Genomic DNA, 26,639 nt, shown 5'->3' with positions numbered 1-26,639 from the left:
CTGAAATGGATCACTCCAGGCTAAAACCAGGATCCCGGCAGGACCGCGTTCCTTTTAGAGGCTCGGGGAAGGATCTGTTTCTTGACCTTTTCCAGCGTCTAGAGGCTGCCCACATTCTTGGGCTGGGGGCCCCCTCCTCCGTCGTAAAGCCAGCAATGTCACAGCGAGTTGTTGGCACGCTGCCCTCTCCCTGACTCTGTCCCTCCTGCCTCCCTCTTGCACTTTGAAGGACACTTGCGATCACTTTGGGTCCATCTGGGTAGTCCAGAATAATCTTCCCGTCTGGAGGTCAGCCGACTAGCATCCTTGATTCCGTCTACAACGTTAACTCCCCTTGGCTGTGTGGACGCTAACGTGGTAACAGCTTCGGGGATGGGGACACGAGCACCATGAGGGGGCCGTCATTTCTACCCGCTGTAGACGGGATCATGATTTTTTTTTCCCCTGTGGTCATCTGGTTGGCCCAGCGTCACTTATTGTAAAGACTGTCCTTTGCTCAGGGGTATTTTTTTTTAATGATTTCATTTATTTATTTGAGAGAGAGAGTGCACGAATGGAGCGGGGGACGAGCGAGGGCGAGGGAGAAGCAGACTCCCCACTGAGCAGGGAGCCCGAGAGGCCGGGCTGCATCCCAGGACCCCTCAGAGATCACACGCTGAGCTGAAGGCAGACCCCTAACTGTATCTTGTGCAAATCCTGACCCTGGAGAGGAGGTGTGGCTGGCTGGGTCAGGGAGGGAGCCCAGGGGTGGGGTGCTCTCCCGCAACTCCCTGGCCTGGATGGATGGGACGGCGCAACGGACCGGGAGGCCCGGACACGGGAGCCCTCTGCTTCCTCTTCTGCCCCCATCAGTGGGTGACCTCAGCAGACCCCTCCCTCGGCCTCTAACTCCCATCTGGTCGCAGGGACCCCTTTACCCAGCACCAGTTTCTGTCACTTGAACCTCACCGTCCTGGTCCCTTGCTCCATGACTGGCAGCCTGGGCCTCAGTTTCCCATTCTGTGAGATGGGAATAAAGGTGGGTCAGAGGGCAGCTTGAGTCAGCCGGTGTCTGCCCCGCATCGTGGGCCGGTGGCAGGAGGGCCCCAGCCATCCCGTCACGGGGTGTAGGTGGCCCCACGGCCCGGAGCGGGTTCTGGAGCCGCGGCTGTCCCCTGGTTGTAAGTGTGCCGACTCTGTGTGTGTGTCTAAGCAAGGGAAGTATTCTGACCTTGACCTTCCTTCCCCTCCCCAGACCCAACACAGCCCTGCTCCCCTTTGGTGTGCTAAGAGACGGGATCTGAGCCACCCCCGGCCTGGGGGAAGATGGCTCTGCTCCAGTGTGTCCGGCTCAGGTAAGACAGAGAGCCCAGGCTTTCCTGGGGCTCTGCCGTCACCCAGGCCCTGGGCAGGATGACTTTACAAACTGGGGTCTCTGGCCCTGAGCGTAGAGGCCGTGAGGAGGGTGACCAGTGGGACTGGACCCCAGTTTTCTGCCCCTCTTGTCCCCCAGCCTCAGGTACCAGAGAAGCTGGGGTCCCCTGGGACCTTTGGGTTGTCCTCTGCTCAGCCTCTGTGTGCCCTGCCCTCTGTGGCCATGCCGCTGGCCCGCCGTGCCATCTTCCCCACCCCCACCTGCCTCTCCTTGAAACCACGTCGGCTGGTGGAGTTCAGGCCCCAGCTCTGCTGTGAGGCTCCGGCCAGCCCCCTTCCCGGGCTGGTTCTGGATGGCTGCTAGGCCCCTTGGTACTCCCAGGGGGACTCAGGACCCCAAGCAAGCCCCGTTAGCTCCCTGTCCTTCTTGGGGCCACCGTCTCCTGCCATTGGCCCGCGACCCCGTGAGTGACAGGATTGCCCGGCCTGCGCCGGCTCTGTGGGGCGCCGCTGACCGGGTGAGAGTGAGGGGCGAGTGTGGGGACAGGGGCACAGGTAGGCTGGCGCCATCTCCCCGGCTGTCCCAGGCCTGATGGGCAGTTGGTGGGAGGCTCCCGGCTCGGACTGTCCTCTCAAGCTGGTTGAACTCACAGGGAGGGCACCAGGCGGAAGTCCCCAACTTGGGTCAAGTGCAGACAAAATGAGCCTCCCTCCGGAGCAGGATGGGACAAAGCGCCAGGTGGGAGCAGTCCCTTGGGGATGGTGGTCACGCCCGCCTGCTGGACTCAGGGATGGGGGTGGTGCAGGCGGGAGTGTTGGGGAGCCTCGGCCCGGCAGTCAGCACCTGGGGGGGTCCGCTCCGTTTGGGGCCTGCCCCCCCATTCCTCTGGGTGGGTGTGCTCAGGGAGGGGAGGGACTCTTCGCTTTCCCCCCTCACCCGTGTCTGTACAGCTTTAGAAAATTTTATTTTATTTAAATTTAATTAATTGACACATAGTATATTATTAGTTTCAGAGGTAGAGTTCTGTGTTTTTTTAAAAATAATTAGGAATATTTCAGGCACCCAGAAAAAGGAATAAACAGAATCTGATCACCACCCACGTGCGTCCTGCAGTACTTAAGAAACAAATCTTAGAAATAGAAACGGAGCCCCCGGTTACCACGCCCCAGCCCCGTTCCCATCCGAGACTCGCACCCCCCGGCCGTCGCGATCAGCACAACTCCTGGTGCCTCCCAGGCCCCGTGGTCCAGGTTTGGACACCGCGGCCACCAGCCCCCACTGCACCGCCTCAGGCTCCGGGTGTCGCCTGGCTTTTTGACTCTTTGCCCATCTGATTGGGTGGGAAACGGGATCTCCTTGTGGCTCGGATTTGCATTTCCCTGCCGGCTGGGAGGCCCAGTGGCTGTCCAGGGGCACCCTCTCCTCGAAAGCGGTCTGTTCTCACCCGTCTGTCCGTCTGGGGTGCCCTCCAGTCCTCCTCCCTCATGTCACAGGCTGGGGGGTACTTCCCGCCTGTGATTCTCCCTGGTCTTCGCTGTCCCCGGTGACCCTGCCAAGCGCCCTGTCACTTGGCCTCCTGCATCCCCCTCCAGGGTCCCTTGGAGACCTCACACCTGCCGCGTCCCAAACCGGGCTCCCTCCCCCAGCCCCCACCTTCCCCGAGGTCCCTCCCAGCGTGGAGAGATGCCCTCTCCCGCTGGGCCCCTAGGTGCTCCCTCCACACCCACACCACTGGCCACCCAATGCCGCTCAGCACCTCTCCCCTCCTGTCCCCTCCAGCCCCCGCCTCTGTGGTGTTTCAGGCCGCACTGTCCTGTCCCTTGTCTGTCACAGCGGCCCCGGGACCGCGGCCTCCCTGCCCTCACTCGCCCTAGTGCCCTCCTCCATTCCTGAGCGACTTTGCCCACAGGCACATCTGGTCTGTCCCACCCATTGCTTGGCACCTTCTGGGGCCTCTCATCCACTCAGGCTGACGGCCTGTGAGGGACTGGGAGACCTTCCCCGACCCGGCTGTCCCCCCATCTCTGGATGACCGCCCCCCCCCCGCACACACGTACATTTTGCCTAGTAAATCCTCAACTCTGCTTGGCCTGGCAGAACCTGACCTCTGCCTTGAAGTTCGCCTGCCTGCCCGGCCCCCATGCCCTGGGCTCCCTGTTCTGGAACACTCCCCCAGCCCCACCCCTGCGATGCTGCCTGGCCTGAGCCTTAGGGCTGCTGGTGAGAGCTCGGGCCACCCCGAGGGCTCCCCATCGGCCAGCACTCAGGCCACAGGGCTGGGAGAGGACAGGGGAGCCTGGGCCCTCTGCCTGCTCACCCGGGAGGCGAGGCGGGAGGAGGAGGACTGGCCCAGGGGAGCCCCTGATATTGGGGGTGGCGAGCCCGGGCTTGAAGGCTGGGCTGCATCCAGCAGCGGGGTCTTACCAGAGCGCCTCCCTCCAGCCAGAGGGGCCCGGGTCTCCACAGTGGGGTTCCCTGTGCCCGCCTCCCTCACCCCCGGGCCCTGGCAGCAGCCGGGAGATGGCCGTTCTCCACTGCCCTGCTTGGCACCCCCCCATTCCGTCGGGGCCGCATACCCCGGGCCTCTGATTGGCAGAGAGTCCTTGGGCCTCATTCCCCGCTGAGCCCGCGGCCCGCCGCCCCCGGGCAGCTGAAATGGAAACCCTGAAATGCAGCCCGGGTTGTCTTTGGTAAATGGCAGTTGAGGGCAGCACAAAGGGGGCCTGTTGGTCTGAATGCTGCCTGCCCTCCCCGCCCCCGCCCTGCCTGCCTCTCCTGGCCCGGAGTCCCTGGGGGAGGTGGCGTGTGCCCCCGGGGCCTTCCCTTCCCTGGGGGCGCCTGTGGGCGTGGAGGGGCGCCCGTGGGGTGTGTGTGTCCGGACTCACCTGTCCCTGCTCCCCGTGGGACCTCCACACTGTCACCCCATCTTACTGGCGATGCAACAGGCTCCCACCGGGCCACGGACCCATAGCCACCTTGGACCCACATTGCCTGCAGCCTTCTCCCTGTCTCCTGGGCCTGCCCTCCCCCCCCCCCAGCCCCCCCAGCCGGCGTGGCCGGTGGCCAATTTATCACCACATCCCGGCTTTTCCCAAGAAAGCCCTTCCTTCCTCTATCCCACGAGCAGGGCTGAGTCACAAGGGGGTCATTGGCCCCAGGTCTCCTCCCCCTTTTCCTGTTCACCATTTCTTCTCTCCTCCCCTCTCCCCTTCACTCAGCTCCCCACCCCCTTCGGAGACCCTGGGGGTGGGGGTGGCCGCTGGCCTCTCCTGCCCAGCCCTCCCCACCCCAGCAGTGGCGGTGGCCCGGAGTCCGGAGTGAGTGCACCGGCTCCTCCGGTCTCCTTTGTCAGTGAGGCACGAGGGGGCTGTCCCCAGAGGCCAGGGGTCTTGCAAATGTTAGTCCCGGCCCAGGCTGGCCAGCCTAGGGAGGCAGGGGAGGGCCAGGCCCGGGGCTGGGTCCAGCACAGCGGTTGAGCCAGCAGTGTGTGACGCTGGGTGAGTCCCTGCGCCTTCCTGGGCTTTCCATGCTCCTCCGGAGACAGCTCCTGGCTCATCAGGGCTCGGGAGGGTGAGCGAGGCCACGTTCCTGCAAGGCCTGGCAGAGGCCCTCATAACCGGAGGCCGCTGGGCTCTTCAGGGTCCGGGAGGGAGCAGGGCATCTCCGGAGTCCTCCCCAGGGAAGAGTGTCCTGGAGATTTGTGGCTTTGGAGGCCTTTGTCCTCTGGGCAGTGGCAGGTGTGCCCTCACACGGGGTTTCCGGATCACGGGCTCTGGGCCAGGTCCTGTGCTGGGGCTGGGTTCTCAGAGAAGCTGGGGCCCCGGCTGGGGTTGCCCGCGGGCTCCCGGGAGGTGAGATGATAAATGAGAACAGTATCGTCTCTCCTCGGCTAAGCGTGCCAGCCTGAGGTCTCTGTGGGCCAGAGGTCTGGGAAGACTTCACGGAGGAGGAGGCGTGGGGCTGGGTTATCATGTAGGTGGTTGGAAAAGTGAAGCAGGTGGGAGCAAAGGCACCGGTGGGATCTGGGAGGCGGGGGTTGTCAGGTGAGTAGTGAGGGAATTCAGGGTCGCCCGTGGCAGCGCTGGCTGGGGAGACTCTGATGCTAGGATCGCTGTTACAATGCCTGGTCCCTGCCTCAGGACATGCTGGCCAGTGGGAAGGTCAGACTGGCTATGTGAAAAGCCACAGCATCGGACCCTCAGCGGGGCTGGGGTTGGGTGGGGGATGCTCCTTGGCCTCTTGTCAGGATGAAGGAGACCCCAGTAAGACCCTAGTCCCTTTCCTAGAGCAGTAGCAAAAAGCAAGGCTGGCTGAAGATGGGGAGGACTGGGTAGGGGGTTGTTGGAGCAGATAGTTGGAGGAGACGAGCAGAGAATTTGGATATTTGAGGCCGTCGGAATAGCAGGTGCAAAGGCCCTGAGGCTGGGGCGTGCTTACTGTGATCCAGGCGTGGCTGGAGTGGGGTGGGCAAGGGCCACAGTGCTGCAGGGAGGAGATGAGGGGAGCTTTGAAGGCCGGCACACTAACTTCTACGGAGAGCCTTCGAGGGCTTTATTTTTTATGTAATCTTTAGAAGTTAGGATTTAGCTTACAGACCATGAAATTCACCCCTTTTAAATATTGCGTGGATGGGGCGCCTGGGTGGCTCAGTGGGTTAATAAGCCTCTGCCTTCTGCTCAAGTCATGATCTCAGGGTCCTGGGATCAAGCCCTGCATCGGGCTCTCTGCTCAGCGGGGAGCCCGCTTCCTCCTCTCTCTCTGCCTGCCTCTCTGCCTACTTGTGATCTCTCTCTCTCTGTCAAATAAATAAATAAATAAATAAAATCTTTAAAAAAAAAAAACATTGTGTGGTGACACATTTGATATTTAGTATAGATGTAAGTTGTGGGGCCATCACAATCCGATTTGGGAACACTTCTGCCTTCTGGAAAGTTCTCTCATGGCTGTTTCTGGTCAGTCCCAGCCCCCACCCCCAGGCAACCCCTGATTGCGTTCTGTGTCTGTCGTTTCGAGATTCCCTATAAATAAGAGTCATGCAATATGGAGTCTTTTGTGTTTGCTTTCTTGCAGTTAGTGTAACTTTTTTTTTTTAAGATTTTATTTGTTTATTTGACAAAGAGAAAGAGAGAGCACAAGTAGGCAGAGAGGCAGGTGGGGGGTGGGGAGCAGGCTCCCCCCCCCCTCCCGAGCAGAGAGCCCGATGCGGGGCTCGATCCCAGGACTCTGAGATCATGAACTGAGCTGAAGGCAGAGGCTTAACCCACTGAGCCACCCAGGCGCCCCAGCTTTTTTTTTTTTTAAAGATTGTATATTTGAGAGAGAGAGAGATTGAGACCATGAGTGGGAGGAGGGGCAGAGAGGGGGAAGCAGACTCCCCACTGAGCAGGGACCCCCCCCCTGCAGGATTTGATCCCAGGACCCTGAGATCATGACCTGAGCTGAAGGCAGATACTTAACCAACTGAGCCCCCCAGGCACCCCGTGATTGGAGTTCTTTATGTGCTCTGGATATAAGTCTTTTATTAGGTGTATGATTTGTAATGTTTTTCCCGGGCGGGGGTTCAGGCAGAGAGGGACCACAAAAGGCATGGGGAGAGGGCTCCTTACATCAGGATTTCCTGGGTCCAAGGGCTCCCCTGCTAAGCCGCTGGGGCAGGAAGCCATTTAGCCCTTGGGGAGGGGAATTCACAAGCTCGCTCCCCGCCCCCCCCCGCCGGCTCAGCCAGTCTTTTGGGCTTGGGGGGGAGGCCCGCAAGTCCTAACCAAACCAGAGAGTGATGCCTGCAGCCGCAGGCACTTCCCTGGGGGGTGAGCTGGCTGGAGGGCCAGTTTCTGGGGGAGACGGAGCCCCTCATACACCCGCTGATGGAGCAACTCCGGGGCCTAGGAATTCGGGGGGCATCAGAGTCGTCCATCGGAGGAGTGAGATGTTGGCTTTGGAAGGCTCTAGGACCAGGCCAAGGCTGGCAGCCATGTCCCATGTCCCTGTTGGCTCACCTGGGCATGTATGCGTCACTCCATGCACCTTGGGGGTTATCTGTCTCTGCCCTTAGGGCCGGCAGCCCGTTGGTCCCATCGACTGTGCTGACATGGAGCCACCGGGTCCGCTTGCTCACGTGACCGCCATTCGGAGGGCACTTGGCAGACCCCTGCCGCGCGCCTTGTGGCTTGGCTTCTATATTAGTCACAACTTTTTGGGTTGCGAGCGACAGCGCCTCAAATAGGTGTAGGCAAAAAGAGAAACTGATGCCCGGGTGCGAGGATGCGTTGACGGGTGTAAATGAGGAGCTCAAGGGACCAGCTTCAGGCTCAGCTGGATCCAGGCCCTCCATCCAAATCCGGCAACTCAGCCCTACTTGCTCCACGTTGGCCTTGTTCCCTGGCAGCCTCCTCCGTGCAGTAACTGGAATCTCCCTGTAGCCCCCGGCATCCAGCCCACACCCAGGCAGCCCCAGAGAAAGGAAATAACCCTTTCTGAAGGTGCCAGCCAGAGTCCAGGCCCTGGCGCTCTTTGGGTCACATGATCTTTCCTTAACTAACCCTGGGGGCTCCGGGCAGGCCTGGGTCATGTGCCGAGAACCCAGAAAGCACAGATTGCCCCTGTTCCCGGCGTCCCCGGGGGTGATGCTTTTGCCAGAGTCCTCTGCCCGTCCGCTGGAGCTCTGTGTTCCCTTTCCCCGCTGGACAATGTCCTCGCCAGACAGAGGCCTGCAGCCCTGGGGCGGGGCCGGGTCTGGCCCCTGGCGAGCCTTCCGTGAACGTCTGGTGCAAAAGAGGGTGTGTGCCAGGGCGGTGGAGGAGAGGGCCGGGGGACGGTGGGCCTGTCTTGTCTGCCCCAGGCTGCCCATGCGTGTCAGAAGCCATACCAGCCTGTGCTCACGGGGAGGCCCCCTCAGCCGTTGGTGGCTGCGCTGACCTGCCGGGTCCTGGTGGAGGGCTGCTGCTGAGGCCAATGCAGCTATCCCAGCAGACCCCCAAACCAGCCTGCTCCTGATCTCGCCTCCCGGGCCCAGGAGGTGGGCAGAGACAGCACGCCCGGCCTCGGGGTCCAGCAGACCAGGACACGTGCCAGGCCACACTGTGGCCACATGCGACCCACGCTTGCTGCCGCTGCCCTGTGCCTCAGTTTCCCCATGGGTCCGCCCCACGGGGTAGGGGGTGCAGGAATCCTGCTGTGTCACCACTGGGGGTCCTGGCCAGTGATGACACGATGAGGTGATGGCTCTCGTCTGCCCACAGGTGAGGGGCGATGGCGGAGAGGACGTGACCCGCACGGACCCTTCTCCACGCACCGACTGGCACCACCATGCAGAAGCCCAGCGGCCTGAAGCCCCCCGGCCGTGGGGGGAAGCATTCGAGCCCCGTGGGCCGGACGTCCACCGGGTCAGCCTCCGTGTCCGCAGCGGCGGCGGCCACCAGCTCCAAGGAAGGTGCGCGGGACCGAGGGTGGTGGGTGCAGGGCTGGGGCCGACGGTGGTGGGTGCAGGGCCGGGTGTGGGGAGTGGTCCTTCCAGAAGAGCCCCTCTGAGACCAGCCTGGGGGCTGGCAGCATCCGGAAGGTCTTCCTTCTGTCTGGCTGTAATCCCTTTCCTAATTAACTAGCTTTATGCGTGTCGTTCCTTCTCATGCTCCCCTCCTTGGGGGGCAGGTCTTACTGAGGACTCCGCTTGGGGGCGAGAAAGTGGGGATCCGGGCGGGCATGGCCCTGGGCCCAAGGTCACTCAGCTGGAATTCAAACTCCAGCCTCCAGCAGCCTCCCTGCCCCGACGTGTTCCCTTCCAGGGTCTGGGATTGTCCTAGTACCCGGGCGGGGGGTGGGGACAGCTGTTAGGCACGTGCTCTTCTGAAGATGAGAGTGAGGGAGCCCACGGTGGAATGTTTAGGAAGTTTGATGCAGGGGTGACGTTGCCTATAATCTCATCCCCCTAGAGGTACCCTTTATTTTGGTTTCTATCCTTCTACTTTCTTTTTTTTCCTACCTACTTGCAATTGTGCTGCATCTACGACTTGAAAATCTGGTTTTTCTCCCTCTAATATGATTCGAGTGGATTTTTCCACGTCATTTTTAATGGATGTAAGATATCCGGTCCATCCAACGACTCTAAATCAAAGGCCTGCTTTATTGACAGTCTCAGACCCCGGGAGCTTTCGTTCTGAGCAAAACCGGATGTGGGCCCAGCCCTCCCTCGGGGCTGCTGGTCTGGTGGGGGAGGTGGAGTGTCATGAGATCCTAGAGCTGGGGCCTGACCAGGTCCGGGAGGTCAGCCCCCAGGAGGGGACAGGTGAGCCGAGGTCCGGAGGGTGACAGCCTATTACTTGAAGAGGGGACAGTGTTCCAGGCAGAGAGGACAGCTCTTGCAAAGGCCCAGTGGCAGGAGAGCACATGGCAGATGTAAGGGAGGGAAGAAAGAGAGTGTGGCTGGCATGTGGCCAGTGACAAGTGTGCTGGTAAGAGAGGGTGGGCTGTGGTGGGGACAGCTTGGGGCTGTCCAGGGCATTTCATTTCTGTTGGAATAACACTGGGAAACCATTGGAGAGTTTTAAAGCGAAAGGAATATGATATAAAAAGGACTGGAAACATGTTCTTTACTGATTCTCTGTGGTTGGGCATGACTGGTTCCTATTTTTTCACTTTGATAAATGACGCTGTGATGAATGTCTTTGGGCACAAATCCTGGTTTTTCTGATTATATTCCAACTGAGCAGGCAAGACGCTGTCCAGGGTAAGACACTGACGGGCACAGAAGTTTGGAGAGACAGAAAAGTAGCCAGGGGCCAGATTAGGTAATCTGGGCCCTGGGTGGAGTCATGGAAAGTCTGAGCCAAAGGTGTGGACAGTTGGCAGAAGCAGGGCCCCGCCACAGCCAGAGAGCCAGGGTGGGAGGTTAAGGAAGCTGTGTGGTGCGGTCGCTGGACGGACCTGGGCAGGCAGGCCTGTCCACAGCAGCCCCAGTGGAGGCCCAGGCTTCCTTTCCAACGTGGCAAATCCTCCTTTACTCATGAGAGACCTTGGTGAGCCATGGGAAGAGGCCAGAGAGAGAAAACAAAGGGGAAAGGATGTTCCATGTGGACTGAAGGCAGCGATGCAAAGGCCCTGAGGCAGGAATGGACCTGGTTTGTGAGAGAGGGAAAGAAGGAAGACGAGTCTGGGTAGAGAAGAGTATGAAATGAGGTTGGGGAAGGTGGCGGAGGCAGATCGTGAGGGGCAGGGGTTCGGGTGGGTTTTCGGGGTGACCAGAGCTGTGGGAGAGTGTTAGCAGAGCAGTGGTGGGACGCTCACATCCCTCAGACCGCTGTGTGGAGAACGTGTTGTGGGGTTAGAAGCTGGGGGAGGACGGAGTGAGGAGGCGTGTGGCCCCCCAGGTCAGGATGCCTGCATTTGCTGCTGGGGCTAGGGGTGGTCAGAGGCTGAGCACCGGGAGTGGGCTATCAGGGAAGGCTTCCCAGAGGAAGCGGGAACGAGCTCCGCCTCCAGGATGGAGGGAATGGGAATGTGGAGAGGAGGAGGAGGACGACCGTGGGGGAAGTGGCACAGAGGGGCAAAGGCACTAAGCCGGCTGAGCTTGGCCCAGGTGGGGGTCATGTGGCCACTGTCTGGGAGAAGGTCACCAGCCCGACCTGACCCTCTTGCCTCCTGGAGAGAGCTCCGCAGCACCTTCTGGGTTTGGCCCTCACTGCTCCCTCCCTGATCTAGAGGGGTCTGAATTCTGGCTCTGGTCCAGCCCTCTGTGCCCCTTCTAACTGCCCCTGCTGTGTGACCCTGGAAGAGGAACTTAACCTCTCTGAGCCACAGATGGGATCCAGAGAGTTAACAGTGTGAAGTGCCTGCAGGTACAAAACTCCCGGAAGACTCCTTCCTTCTCCTTTCCCCATCCCTCGCATCCCTCCCTAGTCCCAGTGGAGAAAAATTTGCAGGTGGTAAGAGAAGTAGCCACAACCTTTCCCTTCTACTTAATGCCACCCTTAGAGCTCTTTCTGGTCTTTTCTCGGATGGTACGTCCAGTTGGAAGCGGCTCCATCATGGGCCGCGCCCCGATCTCCGTCTCGCTGTCTTACTGCCTTCTGTAGGAAGTGCCCCCCTGAGCCGCTGCGGTGTCTTTGCTGTCCTGTGTGGCCTGCCGCTTGCTTCCCGGTCACACTGTGTGGGGCAGAGCCCATGAGGGTGGGGGCTGGGTGGTCTGACTCTGCCGGGGCGCCTCCCCCCCCCAACAGGATGGTTCCAGAGAGAGGAGGTACCACGCTGTGAATGCCCGATTGATGACAGAGGCACACCCCCGTGCCTGCTGCTGGGCACGCAGGCGGCAGAGGCTGCAGCTGGGCTCCATGTCCCCTCCCTCCGCCTGGGCAGGTCCTGGCAAGACTTGCAGGCGGCGGAGAGGGAGCGGAGGGCCCGGAGCCACTGGCCGGGCCAGAGGGGGAAGGAGGATGTCTGGGGCCCACAGCTGCTTTTGTTCCGGGTCTCAGAACCAGTCTCAGGAGAGGAGGGGGGGCGGGGGGAAGCCCCAGAGAAGGTCAGGGTCACCCCCTCCCCCCTGCTGGCTCCTCTGCCTCCCTCACGCACCCCGCGGGCCTGGCTGTCTGCTGTCCGAGGTGCCGGACGTGCCCACCCCTGGAGGAGGCCGGGACCCTGTGTGAGGGGCACTGGGGCCCCAGAGGGGGTCTGGCGGACTCCGGAGCCGGGGGTGGGGCAGGGGAAGTGGCAGCAATAAACTGGCCCCTGCTCTGGGAATCGGGGCAGTGGCTGTCTCCCAAAGTATGAGCTCAGCCTCTGGGCAGAGGGTCTGGCCGAGGGCCGGGCCTGGACCGATGCCCCTGCCCCCCACTCTGTGGGGACAGAGGGGGGCTGCGTCAGTCCCCAGAGCTGGGACATACAGGAAGTGGCAGGAACAAGGGGCCGTTGGAGGGGGACCGTCCTACTAGGAGGAGGCCCAGAGGTGATCGGAGCAGGGGGAGCACAGGAGGGCGGTCTAGGGCCCACCAGTGTGCAGAGGCTCATGAGGCGGGGGGCAGCCCAGCCAGGCAGGATGGAGCCCCCGCCCCCGCCCCCGGAAGCTGTTTCAGATCAGGCTGTCAGGGAGGGCCTTGCTTAGGAGGTGACATTGGTACAAAGATCTGAGTGACAGACAAGCAGCGGCCAGCCCAGCCGAGCGGGAAGAGCATCCGGGCAGAGGGGACAGTGACTGCCAAGGGCCCGAGACTTGCGCAGCGCGAGTGGGCAAGGGGGGGTGTTGGGAATGGGTCAGGTGGGTGCCAGGGCCCCCGGGGGAAGCTGGGAGCTGGCACGGGATCGGGGGCGCCTGGGGCTTTGGAATCCATCCTGGGCCTGAGGGAGGAGATGGGGGTCCCGGCTTCCAGGCAGGCGGCCAGGACTGCCACCGGGGTATACCTCTCCCTTTGAGGCCAGAGCCCTCTGGAGGGGTCGGCAGGGTCTGCCACTGCCCTGTGATGGTGGGCAGGAGGGGACGGCGGCAGGCTGTGGACAGGAGCCCTCAGCCCTTCCCTGGGGTCTGCTGCTGGGCCTCGGGGAGGCAGGCCAGGCCTGGTGGTAGGGGTCCCTCCTGGCCCTAACGAGCATGGGTGACATGGGGAGGGCTCAGGGCTGCCAGGCCAAGGGACAGACACAGGCCACCACTGCGCTCCCTCTGCCTCTCCTCCAGGGCAGGCAGGTCCTCGCGGGGGGGGGGGGGGCCCTCACCCCTCCTCCCTGGCACTATGGTCCCACCCCAGAGGTGTCCCATTTAGGGAGAGAGCTGTTCTTTCCATTTTCAAGCTGACGAAACCGAGGCTCAGGCTGTCATCGGAGCTGCCCAGAGTAATAAGGCCGGAGAGTGGCGGGGCTGGGGAGGGGGGTCCGGCTCAGGCCATGGGCACCTACCACCCGGCTGCAGGGGTGGGGTGGCTGGGACCCCTGGTTCAGTCCTGTCCTGGGCAGGTGGGACGAGTGATCAGTTCTATTAGGCTGGTCACCAGTGTCCCCCAGATTGCCTGGGGCCTTTCCTCCTGCTGGGGACCAGGATATGGAGATCCAGGAAGAGTGGGCATGGGAGCGCCCCCTCAGGCGAGGAGCTGGCCACTCGGGGCAGGGTCCACCGCCCGTACCATGATCCCCGCCCAGAGGGCCTGCACAGGGCCGGTCCCAGAGCTTCTCCGTTCTGGCTACGGAACTGGGGCCCAGATGCCCCCCCGTACCCGGTGGGCGCCCCAGACCCCGGAACCAGCCTGATGTGGCCCAGGTGGAGCCCACAGAGCTTGCAGCCGCCCCTAGTCTTAGACCCTGGCCCTGCCCCGCTGCACCCCTGGAGGAAGGCGTTCACCGCGGTGCCCGCTCCCCGCGAGGGCGCCCGGCAGCATCCCCATTTTCAGTGCCTTGGCCCCGCTGCCCTGCACATGTGGGCAGAACCAGGACAGCCTCGTAGCCTCTGCGCCTGCACAGCCTGCCGAGCCCCAGGCGGCACCCAGCCCCCTTCAAGGTCAACTTCTCCGGCCCTCCTCCCCTAACCACATCCTAAACTTTTTAATGGCATCAGGATGGGGAAAGCCAAGCTGAGCATTTCTGTGGCTGGGCTGCAGAGCAGGTGGGGGGCAGGGCGGCCTCCTAATGTTCCTGACGTCGCCCAGTATCGATCCGGGGGGCGCAGGGGCCCGTCTGCTAGCGCCTGCCTGCCTGCCGGCCGGCCCATGCTATGGCCGGAGCAGGGCTTCTCCATGGGGAGCTGGCTCTGCTCTTTCCAGGGTAAGCCTCGCACATCTTTCTCCCCCTGTCGCCGCCTGACTCTGCCGGGTGGGGCTTGTCCTCCTGGTTTTGGGAATAGGGAGGACGGAAGGGGACTTCTGAGTCCCATTTGGCTCAGGAGGGACGCCGAGCTATCCTTGGGACGGGGCTCACCCCAGCGTGGGCGGATAGAGGGTTCCTTCTCCAGGGTTGGTGGACTGGAGGCCGTGCAGCCTCGGGGGTGGGGGGGTGGGGGCAGACGCCGGGTCTGTTGCAGCCACAGAGGGTGGGCCCTGCCTTGATCAGGGTGGGCCCTGGGGTGGATTCAGTCAGTGATCAGAAGGACTGACTGGAGAGTGGCCAGGCTGGGGACCGCACTGTAGGAAAGCCGGCTGCCTTGAGGAGAGCGATGGAGACCCTGTCCCCTCCTTGACCTCTGCCTTGAGCACCTGCTGGGGACAGGAGGGGGCGTAGAGCCGAGGGCAGCTTGGGGTTCATGGTACATTTATGTGTGTTGCTTTGGGGCCACCGGGGAGGGGAGGTCAGGGTCGTGGCCAGTCTGCATTTCAGCCTGGTCACGGGCTCCGAGGATGGAGAGGGGAGTCGGTGTGGGCCTCCCTTCCCAGGGCTTGCTTCCAAGGGGGACTCGGATGTGCACCTTAGCAGCCTGGGAGGCGGGCTGCCTGAAACAAGGGAAACAGAGTCCTGCAGTGGGATTGTGCCAGTCCGGGGGGTGGAGCTCGTCTGATGGACAGGCCGGGCTTCCTTAGGTGACACGGAGAGGAAAATGCCAGGGTGACCGTTCTATCTGGGACAGCCCTAGTTTATGTCTGTGGTCTTGGCGTGACGCTGTATTAACAGCATCTCCCTTCTCTTCAAGGTGTCTGGTTTGGGTGACGAATCATGTGGTCACCTTCTTTATAGCCCCTCCTACGAGGTCGGTGCTCATTAGCATGCTAAATGCTCTGACAAGTCCTGCAGCAAAAAAAAAATCCCCTAACTTTGTTTAAGCTGCTATTTCTCAAGCTTGTGGGAATTTGGAGATTATTTATTCTCATAATACCTATGAATCCCCTTGGAACTGTGTTCTGTGGAACATTTAAGGAACTGCTTCCTTCCTTGAGGGACAGGGTCTTAGCATAGGCATGCTTTTTTCCCTCCGGACTTCGGGGACAGAGGGCAGACTCGCCTCAGACACTCCTCAGTTTAGAGCATGTCGTCACTGTGGTTCCTGCAAGTCCCCTCTTGTGTTTTCGTAAAATTGATACCTTTTTATCATACGCCCTGCACCCAGGCGTCTGTGTCCCTGTGTCCGTGTTGGGACACTCTTGAGCCCTGCGTTCTGACCAACTGTCGTATCAGAAACACCTTTCCACATAACCTCGAAGAATTATTTTCAAAGTTGCTTAGGGGGCGCCTGGCAGGCTCAGTCGGTAGAGCATGCAACTCTTGACCTGGGGGTTGTGAGTTTGAGCCTCATGTTGGGTGTAGAGAGAAGTTAAAAAAAATTAAATAAAATCTTAAAAAATAAAGTTGCTCGTAAGCAATCTGAAAGGCTTGACCATAATTCATGTCATGCTCCCCTGTTTGGGGGCACTTAGATTCAGGGTTTCATTTTGGGTTTTTTTTTTTTTTTAAGATTTTTAAATTTTAAGTAATCTTTACATCCAGTGTGGGGCTTGAACTCACAACCCCGAAATCATGAGTCACACTCTTTACTGACTGAGCCAGCCACACACCCCCAGGGTTTTTTGTTGTTGTTGTTTGTTTTGTGAATGATAAGACAGTCAGGGTTTTTTCTGTCTAAATTACTTCTTTGATGGGGCGCCTGGGTGGCTCAGTGGGTTAAAGCCTCTGTCTTCGGCTCAGGTCATGATTCTAGGGTCCTGGGATCGAGCCCCGCATCGGACTCTGCTCAGCGGGGAGCCTGCTTCCTCCTCTCTCTGCCTGCCTCTCTGACTACTTGTGATCTGTCAAATACATAAAATCTTAAAAAAAAAAAAATTAAATTTTGGATCCCTTCTTTGGGAAATGGGCCAAAGATTACATTCTCTATTTAATTTTTTCTTCTTAAAAATATTCTTTCTTTTCTTTCTTTCTTTTTTTTAAAGATTTTATTTATTTGAGAGAGAGCGAGCATGTGTGAGAGCACAAGCGGGGGTAGGGGCAGACAGAGGGAGAGGGGGAAGCAGGGTCTCCACTGAGCAGGGAGCCCGATTCCAGGACCCTGGGATCATGATCTGAGCCGAAGGTGCCCCTATTGTATTTCATTTTTTGACATTTTTTAACCAAAGTAACACAGGCTTCTTATAAAATTCCAGCGTTAACCTAGAAGGTGTTCCCTGCCTAGAGTTGAAATGACCCAGGTGGGGAGTGATGATGTGAGTGGGTTTGTGTTTAGGGGGGGCTCCTGGATGTCTCCGGAGGGGGCTGAAGCAGGGCAGGGGTGCTGGAGGCTGGGAGGGACCCTTCCGTGGCAGGTGCTGTGGCAGGTGGTGTGAAATCTCACGGGCCTGCTAACCAGAGGGGCCTCGGGGACCCTGGAGGGAAGTGTGCGTTTCAGTTATTTCTTCTGTGGAACTGCTAGATCTGCCGGACAACTGGATGGGGGGCCACGGTGAGGGGAAGGAACAATGAGGATTTGTGGTTTGAGTAAGTGGGTGTTGGGGGGCTGCACCCCTTAGTTGGGCAGTACAGAGGAGGAGCCCTAGGAGGGGGTCACTGCGGTCTAGAGCATCAAGTGTGAGGTCCTCGGGACATCCAGGAGGAGGCAGCTGCTGGAAGGGTGGGTCCAGGGGCCAGGGACGCGGTCAGCACTGGGGAGGGCCATCGGGGCTCAGCTTCTGCATCTTTCGCTGTCACTCGGATCTTTTACAAGGAGAACGTATTCGTGTCTTTAAAACGGCAGGGACGTGGTGACGGATAAGCAGCGGCTCAAGGTGGGGGAGTGGGTTAGATTGTGGGGGGCATACAGTGTAGGTCAGGGCTCCCCGGGTACTGACCACAGAAGGAGGACATCCCTCCTGCCTCTCGCCCCTCCCCTCCGCTTCCCTGCGTGGGAGACGGGTCAGAGACTTGGTGCTTCTCCGTCTTCTCTCCTGTCTGTCATTCAGGGGGTCTGTCGAGAATTCTGTTGGGTCTTAGACTGGCCCCCTGGGCAGGGTTTGGGCTGGAGTGGGACTAGCCCTGTGCTGTCCGCTCTGGAGAACCAGTGGCGAAACTGTCAGGAATTTTACAAGCCAGATGTGAAACACAGCCTTGACTTAAGAAACCAGATCGTATCAACTTGCAGTGTAATGAATTCCCTTAAAAACATCCGTAAGCAATACTCAAAACTCACGAATTCTGGTCGTACTTACAGTAGTGTTCATACCGTCATTTTATGACTGGTAAAATATTACTGTTTTACTAGTCGTCGGATTTTATAACGTCTGTGTGTTTGAGGTTATTGCTCTGTGGTGGAAACACTATATAATTTCTTTCCAACTCCGTGTTCAGAGGAACACCGGGCCGGCCGCCTGAAATTGACTGTGGTGGGTAGGGTTCTTACTTTCCTTCCGGACAGCTCCTGGATAAGCCTTGACCTGCAGCCCACCCGCTGGAACACAGGACCACGGGCAGGGGCGGGGGCAGGGGGTGGAGGAGGCTAGTATGAAGTCTGTGTACGCAACATCCCCGCACGGATAAAGTCTGGAGAAACCTACTCCAAGACAGTAAATGTAATTGTGTTTATATGATGGAACTCGAGGTGGTTTCATTTAGAAAAGAAAAATCAGTAACTCTGCCTTCTGATTTTTCGGCAGTGGACGTCCATAGAAGGAGGAAAAGTTAGTTGGCGGGGAAGGACCGCGGGTGACCGCAGGAGGGGTGTCCGTGGGGGAAGCTGTTATTTTGTGGGCTGGGGGGCATTGGTGGCACACATGGAGAGCCAGTGAAGGGACAGAAGCGAGAGATAGTGGGGAGGCGGGTCCCTGGGGAGACCAAAAGGGGATAGAGGTTTGCTCCTAAAAGGAGAAGAACGGTGGTGGCTTTCCTGTAGAAACATGGGGCTAACAGTGGACTCACGGGGGTATGGAGGTTGGGGGTGGGGGGAGACGAGGTGAGCCAGGAGCTGGCCTGCAGTGAGCCTCTGTCCTCGACGGGAGGAATGGGAACGGCTCTCTGCGGCTCGGGGATGTGAAGAGTCCGTGCACCAGCACAGAGCCACGGCGGCCCCTCCTCCCGGGAGTGGGACGGGCTTTGAGCAGGCGGCTTGCACTGAGGGCCTGCGAGCCCGGTGTTGGAGTGGAAACAGGGCCCTCCTGAGCGTCTGTTCAAGCATGGGGAGCACACATACACATACACACATACACATACACACCATACACACATATGGGATACATCTCTGGAAGGATGGGGGTGCTGGGCAATGCAGGAAGACTGGCTTTTAGGAGAAGCAATCAGGGAAGGCTTCTCTGAGGAGGTGAGGAGTGAGCTGTGTGACTGTCAGGCGGAGGTTCTGGAAGGTATTCGATCTCCGTTCCCAGGGATCCTTCTTTCCGCAGCCCCAGGCCCCCATGGATCCAGGTTCCTCCCTGTCAGGGAAGTGACCAGCTGAGTCCCCTTGCCGGGTCCCCATTTGGCTGTGCCTGTGGTCCCCAGTGTCTGACCCTGGGGGCTCGGAGAACGGGGTCCCCCTGGCAGCTGAGATCCGGCAGGCATGGGCAAGGCCCGTCCCCACTTCCCTGGGCAGGGTGGGGTCCAGGCCCCCGCAGGAGGCGGACGGGCGGGTGCGTTCTCCCCCCGGGCACCCCCGCCGGCCCCCACCTCCACGGCAGCAGGCCGCCAGCTGCCGCCACCCCACACCAGGCCCCACAGCCTTTTTCTTCAAAGTCCTGCTTTGAACTTGAAACCAGCAGGAAATTCCCTCGTGCCTGGAGTCTGGGGAAAGGACCAAGTGCTCAAGAGAGGGTCAAGTGCTGCCCTCTGCTTTCTTGGGGGCTCGCTGGGCCCGGCTGCTGCACGGGGGGGGCTTTCGAGGGAGGGGGGCCCAGGCTCTACCCTCAGGGTGCTTTGGGAACCTGCCTCCGAGCCCTGGGGGTGTGACGGTGGGGTTGGGGGGGAGCCAGCCAGGTCCCATAGCTCTGGGAGGATGGATAGGGCGGGAGACCATGAGGTCCTGGCTGTTCTGCTGTAGCCCTTTTCGTCCTGCAGGGAGACAGGCCCAGACAGGGGAAGGAGCCTGGCCCGGCCCAGCCCGGGTGTGACTGAGGGCTCCCTGGAGGGAAGGGGGCTCTGTCCCAGTTTTCCTTGCCTTCCCGAGCCCAGGCCTCTAGAGGCTTCCCTGCTGGCGTCGGGGATTCGACGAGGGTCTGTCCCCGGGAGGCTGGGGCAGCTGAGGGCACCAAAGAGGAAAAATGAGGCGAACCACACACCCCCCCCCCAAGCCAGTGCCGTCGCCGCAGGCTTGGGACCTGGATTTGAGCAGCTGTTGGAACAGCTGGTCTCTGGGCCTGTGACCCTGGAAGGGCCGGGACGGGACGGGGCAGAAAGATGACCTGAGGGGCTGCCCGGCCCGGGACAGCTGGGGAGGAGGACAGCTGGGCAGGCAGCTTCTTTCCAGGAATAGCCACACTGGGTGCCCCTCGGCCTGGGACCCTCCTCTGCGCTCCAGCCAAAGAGGCCAGGTAGGCCCAGGTGCTTACCCACCTCCCAGCTGCCCGGGTCACTTCTCGGGCATCACGGAGCCCCGGGGTGCACAGAAGTGTTCTAGAAACGGATATGGGAAAGGCACGTACCGCGCATGCGAGCATATGGGGGTGCTGGCAAGGGGAGGGCCCTGAGCTAGACCGGCTGAGCCCGACTCCTGCCTGGGTAGCTTTGGACAAGAGGCACGACCTCTGCTTCCTGATCTGCATGATAAGAACATAACGTAGAGAAAGCGTCCAGTCCTAGCTGAGGTCTTCACGCTGCCACGCTGGCTCCCTGGCGATGGGCGCCACGGCTCCTTGGGCCGCGTTACGAGGGGGGCACGGGCTGGGCCATACTCTCATTCATGGCTTCCTCCACATAAGGCTGCTTTCCAGAGCGGCTTTTCCTGTGGACGGTGCCCGCCTCATCTGCGGGGGATGGACGGGGTTCCCAGCGCCCTGCAGAGGCTCCTTATAATACGGGGCCGTCCTAGGGCCTGACTGGGACCATGAGGACAAGGTCTGTGAGCTGACGATTACTTTTCTGGGTTCTATGTCACCTGCGGAAGGCCCCGCCGGCCGCCTCGCTTTACTCAGGGGTAGAGCCCCCTGCCCAGGGTCACTGGAACCCGCCTGGAAGCCTTGCTTTGGCCTCCTGGGACCCCTTTGCGGTTTTTAATTTTTTTTTTTAAATTCTTCAGTCTTTGTATAAATCATTCTCATCAGAATAACACCAGGCAGTGCCCACTGTGTGCCTGTACGTGCCGGGCACGGGGAACAGCCCCAGAACCAGGGTGCAGGTGAGGAGCAGTCCTGGGGGCGGGGGGCTAGGAGCTGCGGGCCTCTGGGGCTACGGGGCCTGCCCCCTCAGCCACAGTGGCCTCCGCCTGGTGGGATCTCGGTGGTGGCACAGAGGCTCGGGCCCCGCCACCCCCACCCCAGGGGTCTTCCCCGGATGGGACGTGGAAGGGGACATCCCTACACAGGCTGGAGTAAAAGGCGAGGTTGTGAGGAGCTGCAGGGTTTGGCCAGATTCTGGAAAATGGGTCCATTCAGGGGAGCCCGAGGGACTGGGGGTGGTTCTAGGTTGAGGCTTTGGCACGGCAAGTGCTTAGCGCCATGGTTTGGTTTGACTTATGAATGTGCCCGACACCAAGAGCCAGAGGCCTGTGGCCGGAGGGCTCTGCTGCCTCTTGCCTGGGGGCCTGGATGAACCACCCAATATCTCCAAGCCTGTTTCTCCTCTGTCCATGGGAGATAAAATTATTTCACGGGATTAACCACGAGGGTCAGATGAGCTCCTGTGTGTCTGTCTCTTAGCAGCATGGGTGTGGTTACCGTGGATTCAGTCAAGTTCAGCAGCAAAGCCCGCTGACCTCCCAGGAGCCCCTAGGTCAGACCCCCCCCATCCTGGCTGCCAAGGCCCTGGGTGCCACATGCTTCCCCGGTGCCACTGCTGGGGTCCCAGAGAGAGAACCCCTGTGCTTGGTCTCGTGGGTCCAGCTTGTCCTGGGGGCCGTGTGGCTCCTCCAGCCCCCAGAAGTTCCGGAATCTAGTCTCGATACAACATCCTGCCAGGCCTGGGCTGAAAGGAAGATGCGGGGCGGGGGGGTGCCGCTGCCCTGTGGCCCCGCCACTGGCTGCCCCGGGAAGGACTTGAAACACGGGCAGCTCTGCTGGGGTGTGGCCGCATCTGCATGCCTCCTGTCCCCCATCTCTGTATCCCACATGCTTCAGCCTCTGGAGTCGAGAAGGACAAGGCCTTTTCTGCATCTGGTGGGAAGTTGGGGGGCAGCTTCCAGACCTCGTGGGGTGAATGGGCGGGGCTTCCTGGGCCTCATTGAGCAGGAGGCCCTCTGTGGGGCCCAGGAGCCAGATGCACAGAAGGCACGTGGGTTCAAGCCCTGCTTTGTCTGCTACGAGTGACCTCGAGCTCGTAGCTTCCCTTCCCTCCCACCTCCTCGTCTGTAGCCCATCAGAGCCCAGGCCTAGGCGGCAGGCGCCTTCCCTGGGTTTGAGTCCCGTGTCTGCTGGGTGGCCTTGAGCAAGGCTGTTGCCTCTCCGAGCCTCAGGGTCGTGCTTCCTCTGAGGAGGGGCAGCCCAGAGAGTCTGGAGTTCAGCCCCAGGATTCCCCCCCCCGCCCCCGCGTGGAGCTGCAGCTCAGGGAGGGGAGACTCAGGAGTGCAGCAAGACGTTTTCTGGCCCCTTCCTTGCCCCAAGGCATTTGTGGTTGTGGCCAGCTGTCCGGGAACAGTCTGAGAGCCTTTTGTGGGGCCCTGAGCTGACTGGGGCGGGGGGTGGGGGACATAGGGACCAGTCACAAGATCTGAGTCCCGCGGAGTTAACAGCTGGGGTTGGAGCCCACCGGGGGATGGCCACCGGGGGATGGGGAGGGAGCAGCTTGGAACCTTCGAGAAAGGGTTCCTTCAGGGCCCTCGATCTCGAGTGACTCTGGGCAGTGAAAGGTTTTGCTCCCAGGGAGGCCCTTTGCCGAGCTTCTGAATCCTTGGCCTGCGGCGCGGGGTTGGGACTTAGAGACCTCGGGTTGCCCAAGGCCCCCCCACCGGCCACGCCTGCCTCAGTTTCCCCACCCGTGAGCCGGCACGGGCACCTCCCGGCCAGGACGCCGCGCCCCCCGGGGCCCTGACCGCAGCCTCTCTCCCGCCCACAGGCTCCCCCCTGCACAAGCAGGCCTCGGGCCCGGTCGCCCCCGCCGCCGCCCCCGCCCCCGCCGCCGCCCCCGAGAAGCCGGGCCCCAAGGCGGCCGAGGTGGGCGATGACTTCCTGGGGGACTTCGCGGTGGGCGAGCGGGTGTGGGTGAACGGCGTGAAGCCGGGCGTGGTGCAGTACCTGGGCGAGACGCAGTTCGCGCCGGGCCAGTGGGCCGGCGTGGTGCTGGACGAGCCGGTGGGCAAGAACGACGGCGCGGTGGGCGGCGTGCGCTACTTTGAGTGCCCGGCCCTGCAGGGCATCTTCACGCGGCCCTCCAAGCTCACCCGGCAGCCCGCGGCCGAGGGCTCGGGCAGCGACGCGCACTCGGTGGAGTCGCTCACCGCCCAGAACCTGTCGCTGCACTCGGGCACGGCCACCCCGCCGCTCAGCAGCCGGGTCATCCCGCTGCGGGAGAGCGTCCTCAACAGCTCGGTCAAGACCGGCAACGAGTCGGGCTCCAACCTCTCGGACAGCGGCTCCGTGAAGCGGGGCGACAAGGACCTGCGCCTGGGAGACCGCGTGCTGGTGAGTTCCTTCCCCCTCCCCCGCCACCCGCCTTCCCTGCAGGCTGGACCCCGGGGGGAGGGGACTTGGGGGGCTGGGGTGGGGCCCGGGCCGGGGCTCCCCATCCTCGTCAGAGCTGCAGAGTGATCGGGGATGCAAGTAAAGTGAGCTCTGGAGCCTGCCGCTGTGTGACCCTGGGCAAGTGTCTTAACCTCTTTGGGCCCCTGTTTTCCCATTTGTAGAACGGGTTGAAATGCCTGAATACGCGTGATGCCCCCGGACGGTGCCGGCTGCTTAGGGAGTGCTCCTTGAGTGGTAGCTCTTGCTTGTACCCTCCCCCGATCCAGTCCCCCGGTGTGGATACGCCAGGCCTGTCCTGGAACAGTCTGAGACCCGACGTGCTCAGCATCTCCGGCCCAGGGGCGGGTGGTTCAGACACCGAATCCGCTGTGACGCGAGACCGCGGTTGCTGTGGGGGAGAGAACTGGGTCGCGGGAGCCTGAGGGACTGCCCACCGAGTCTTCCTGCCAGGGACCCTCTTCTTCTCTGGCAGTCCCTGGGACTGGGGCCAGGTTGAAAGGGGGGCAGTGGCCCCCCGATCCTTAGAAGTCTGAATGAGGCAGCGAGACAGTGCTTCCCTTGTCACCTGCTGCGGTCAGGCCTGGGCTGGGGGTGGCAAGGTGATGACGGGACGGGATCTCGTCCTGCTACACCAAGCCCAGGGCTGGGGGGGCCCCCAGAACCACAGGGTGGGGAAGGAGAGCACAACACATGGGACGGTCTCAGAAGGGGGTCGCTGGGCTTGGGTGGGAGGAACCAGTGGGAGGTAGTCTGCTGGGGGGAGAGGCCCCTGTGTTTGTCAGTGAATCTTCCCGTGGGACAGGGGTGACCACGTGTCTGGAGCTCCAAGGCTGAGTGGAGAAGGGATTCCGGGGCTCCGGGGTCCCGTTGTGGGGACCGCAGGAGGGTATCGCTGTCCCGGATTCTCCTTCCCTACTCCGAGGACCTCCCATAAGGCCGAGGTTCCCCCTGCAGGCATATGGGAGGAGCATTTGGGCTGGGGCAGGGGCACGAGAGGAAATGTTTATGCCCATTGCCTTGTTGGATTCTCAAGCCCACACTGGGTACAATTTTATCCCCACTTAGAGGGTAGAGACGCTGAGGCTCAGAGAAGTTTAAGAGCTTGTGTAGTAACTTGCCAAGATGTGAACCAGCCCTCGAAGCCTGCCGTCCGGACTGTGTCTACCCTGCTGATCTGTCTGGGATCTGCCCCTCACCTCCCCGGGGCCACTTTGCCAGCCCGCTGCCCTGTGGACAGAACCGCTGGCTGCGGTGATCTGGTGGTGGGCGTGGCCAGACCTGGTCCCTGCCCTCCAGCAGCTTACAGTCCATCAGGGGACAGAGACGGTGATCCACGTGATTGCAGACAACAGGGTCTCCTTGTGGATCTGGATACGTGCCGTGAAGAAACGCTTTGAGAGCCCATCGCGGAGGCTTGACCTGGTCGTCTGCATCCCCGAGGCCAGTGCTAGGACTGAGATGCTGGGAATGGACTAGAGAGAAGCAGAAGGGTGGGGAGCTGAGCCCAGAGCAAGGGAGCAGGGGCAGGACAGTGCCCATGAGGCTGGTGTGGGCTGACTCTGCTGGGCTGGGGCCGGGGCTGGAGCGGAGGGGGTTTGCTCTGTTCGCAGAGGGAGCCATGGAAGGATCTATGCAGCAGCACAAGCAGATCCATGATTTAAGCACAAGATGGGACAGGGTGGGAGGAGGCGGGAGCGGAGAGTCTGGGGGCTGCTGTGGGACGAGGAGGCTGGACTCTCAGGGTCTGGTTAGTGTCACGTGAGTTGCCCTGGTGTGGTCTGTGATCTCTTTGGTGGAGGACGTGGAGGCTCCGGGGAGGGGGTTATCGGCCAGCTCTGCTTGGTCCCCAGGCTGGGGGAGCAGGGAGGTCGAACCCCAGTTTGATCCTGTCTGGAATTTCCCCTTGCACCTGCTTCCCCTTCAGAGAGTGGGAAGCGGACGTGCAGGACGGGACAGGAGGCACACAAGCCTGCACAATGCGGGCGTTACTCCAGAGGGGTCCGCCGGGCCCTAGCCCGTCAGCAGGGCTGGCAGCAGCCAGAGCACGCAGGCCCTGTTGACTTCCCAGCACGTTCTGTACCTAGTCTTTGGGGTCTTGCCTTAGAAGGTGGGCGTTACCTCCCATTTTACAGAGGAGAAAACTGAGCTCAGCCCAGGGTCACGCAGCCGGGGGACGAGAGACCATTCAGTCCTCTATACTCAGCAGCCGCGGCTGCTCTAGAAGCAGGATATCCTTGGATTCGGGGTGGGGGAGAAGAGCAGAACCTGGGGTTTGCTTTCCGCCGAGAGGATAGAGCCCCGCGGGCCCCCCATCGCACCCTAGTCCGCAGCTTCTCCAGGGTGGGTCCTGTAGCCCGGTCCGCTGCTCGCTGCCAGGATCCAGCTGGCCTGACCCCCCCCCCCCCCCCCGCGTGCTGCTCCTTCCCTGTGCCTGCTGTAAACACCTGCCACGTCGCCTTCCTGCCCCGACCGCGCCCTTGAAAAAATGACATGCTGGACGTGGGTGACTATAGAGGCTGGAACTTGTTTGAGGTCAGGGACTCTAGGAAAAACAGTACCCAGGAAAAGACTGCTTTGCACATTTTCTAAACCCCGTGATCTTGTATGTGCGTTAGCTGGGCCCCTCCCAGGCACTTGGAAGCGGCCGGCGTAGAAGCTGTTAGCTTCCCCGGCCGTTCTGAACGGGGCATGAGCCGTGTTCATGCTCCTTAAGTGGAGCTTAATTAAGTGGAGCTGTTCTTCAGAGATACCTATGGATCCTGGTTTCACGGGGGGCTACCCCCCAAGGTCCACGTACTAGCTAAACACTGGTGGGCGGGTTATGTAGGCTCCCTGTGCCTCGGTCTCCCCGCTTGTGAGATGGGCTAGTGGTTCGCGGCCACGTGCGCAGTGTTTAGGTGTGTGGCTCCGAGTAAGCGCCCCGGAGCGTTAGCTCTTTTCCGCATTCAAGTCTCTTCATCTGCCTTAAAGTTCTCCTTGGCCATGGCGGGGTGGGGCCGGGGTCCCAGCTGCAGTGAGGGGCTCAGAGCTCAGAGAGCCTCCCTGAGGTGACACAGCGGCCCGTGATGACCTGATGTCCTTGGCTGTCACTGGTCAAGCCCTGGCTGGGGCCCACTTTGTGGTGACCGGTGGCCCCGCTTTTGTCCTTTGGCACCTCGCCGCTGCCCCGGTACACACGGAAGACCTTCCCACCGCTGCCTGGAATTCCTCCAGCAATGAGCTTTTCTGACCCCCGCCCCCCAGACTCCCCACTGCCCTCGGCTCTCGGTCTGGGACTCCAACTGGGGCCCCAGTCACCATCCCCCCCACCCCTGTGCAGGACCTCATTTTTCCCCTAATGGTCCCCCTTTCCCTGCATGGCTCTGCTCACTGCCCCTGCCTTCGCCCACCGTAAAAACCAAACGATCCCTGATCCCTTCAGCCGTGCCCACCTCTGTCTTCCCTCGAAAGGCCCATCTGTGCACACGGTCTGTACCCACCCCCGCTCTCCTGCACCCCGTGCTCTGGGGAGACCACTGCCCCCCAAGGCTGCCAGGGATCTTCACGTTGCAAACACGACAGCCAGTTCTCCGTCCTGGCTTTGTCCCCCACCCCCCCAGCCCGGCAGA

General features: G+C 61.0%; 1 protein-coding gene across 1 annotated transcript in view; it reads left to right on the top strand.

The window, feature by feature from the left end:
* CLIP2 (CAP-Gly domain containing linker protein 2) overlaps positions 1-26,639 on the top strand; it is a 68,524-nt gene that overhangs the window by 8,847 nt on the left and 33,038 nt on the right. Inside the window, exons 2-3 of the mRNA XM_080830933.1 lie at positions 8,593-8,783; positions 22,406-22,971. Of these exons, the coding sequence (XP_080687059.1) occupies positions 8,660-8,783; positions 22,406-22,971 (690 nt within the window). The 5' untranslated portion in view covers positions 8,593-8,659. The remainder of the gene's footprint in view (positions 1-8,592; positions 8,784-22,405; positions 22,972-26,639) is intronic.

Source organism: Martes martes (genome assembly GCF_963455335.1).
Source record: "Martes martes genome assembly, chromosome: 18".
Taxonomy (NCBI): domain Eukaryota; kingdom Metazoa; phylum Chordata; class Mammalia; order Carnivora; family Mustelidae; genus Martes; species Martes martes.
Note: the sequence above shows the minus strand (reverse complement) of the source record. Positions and strands in the feature narration are given on the sequence as shown.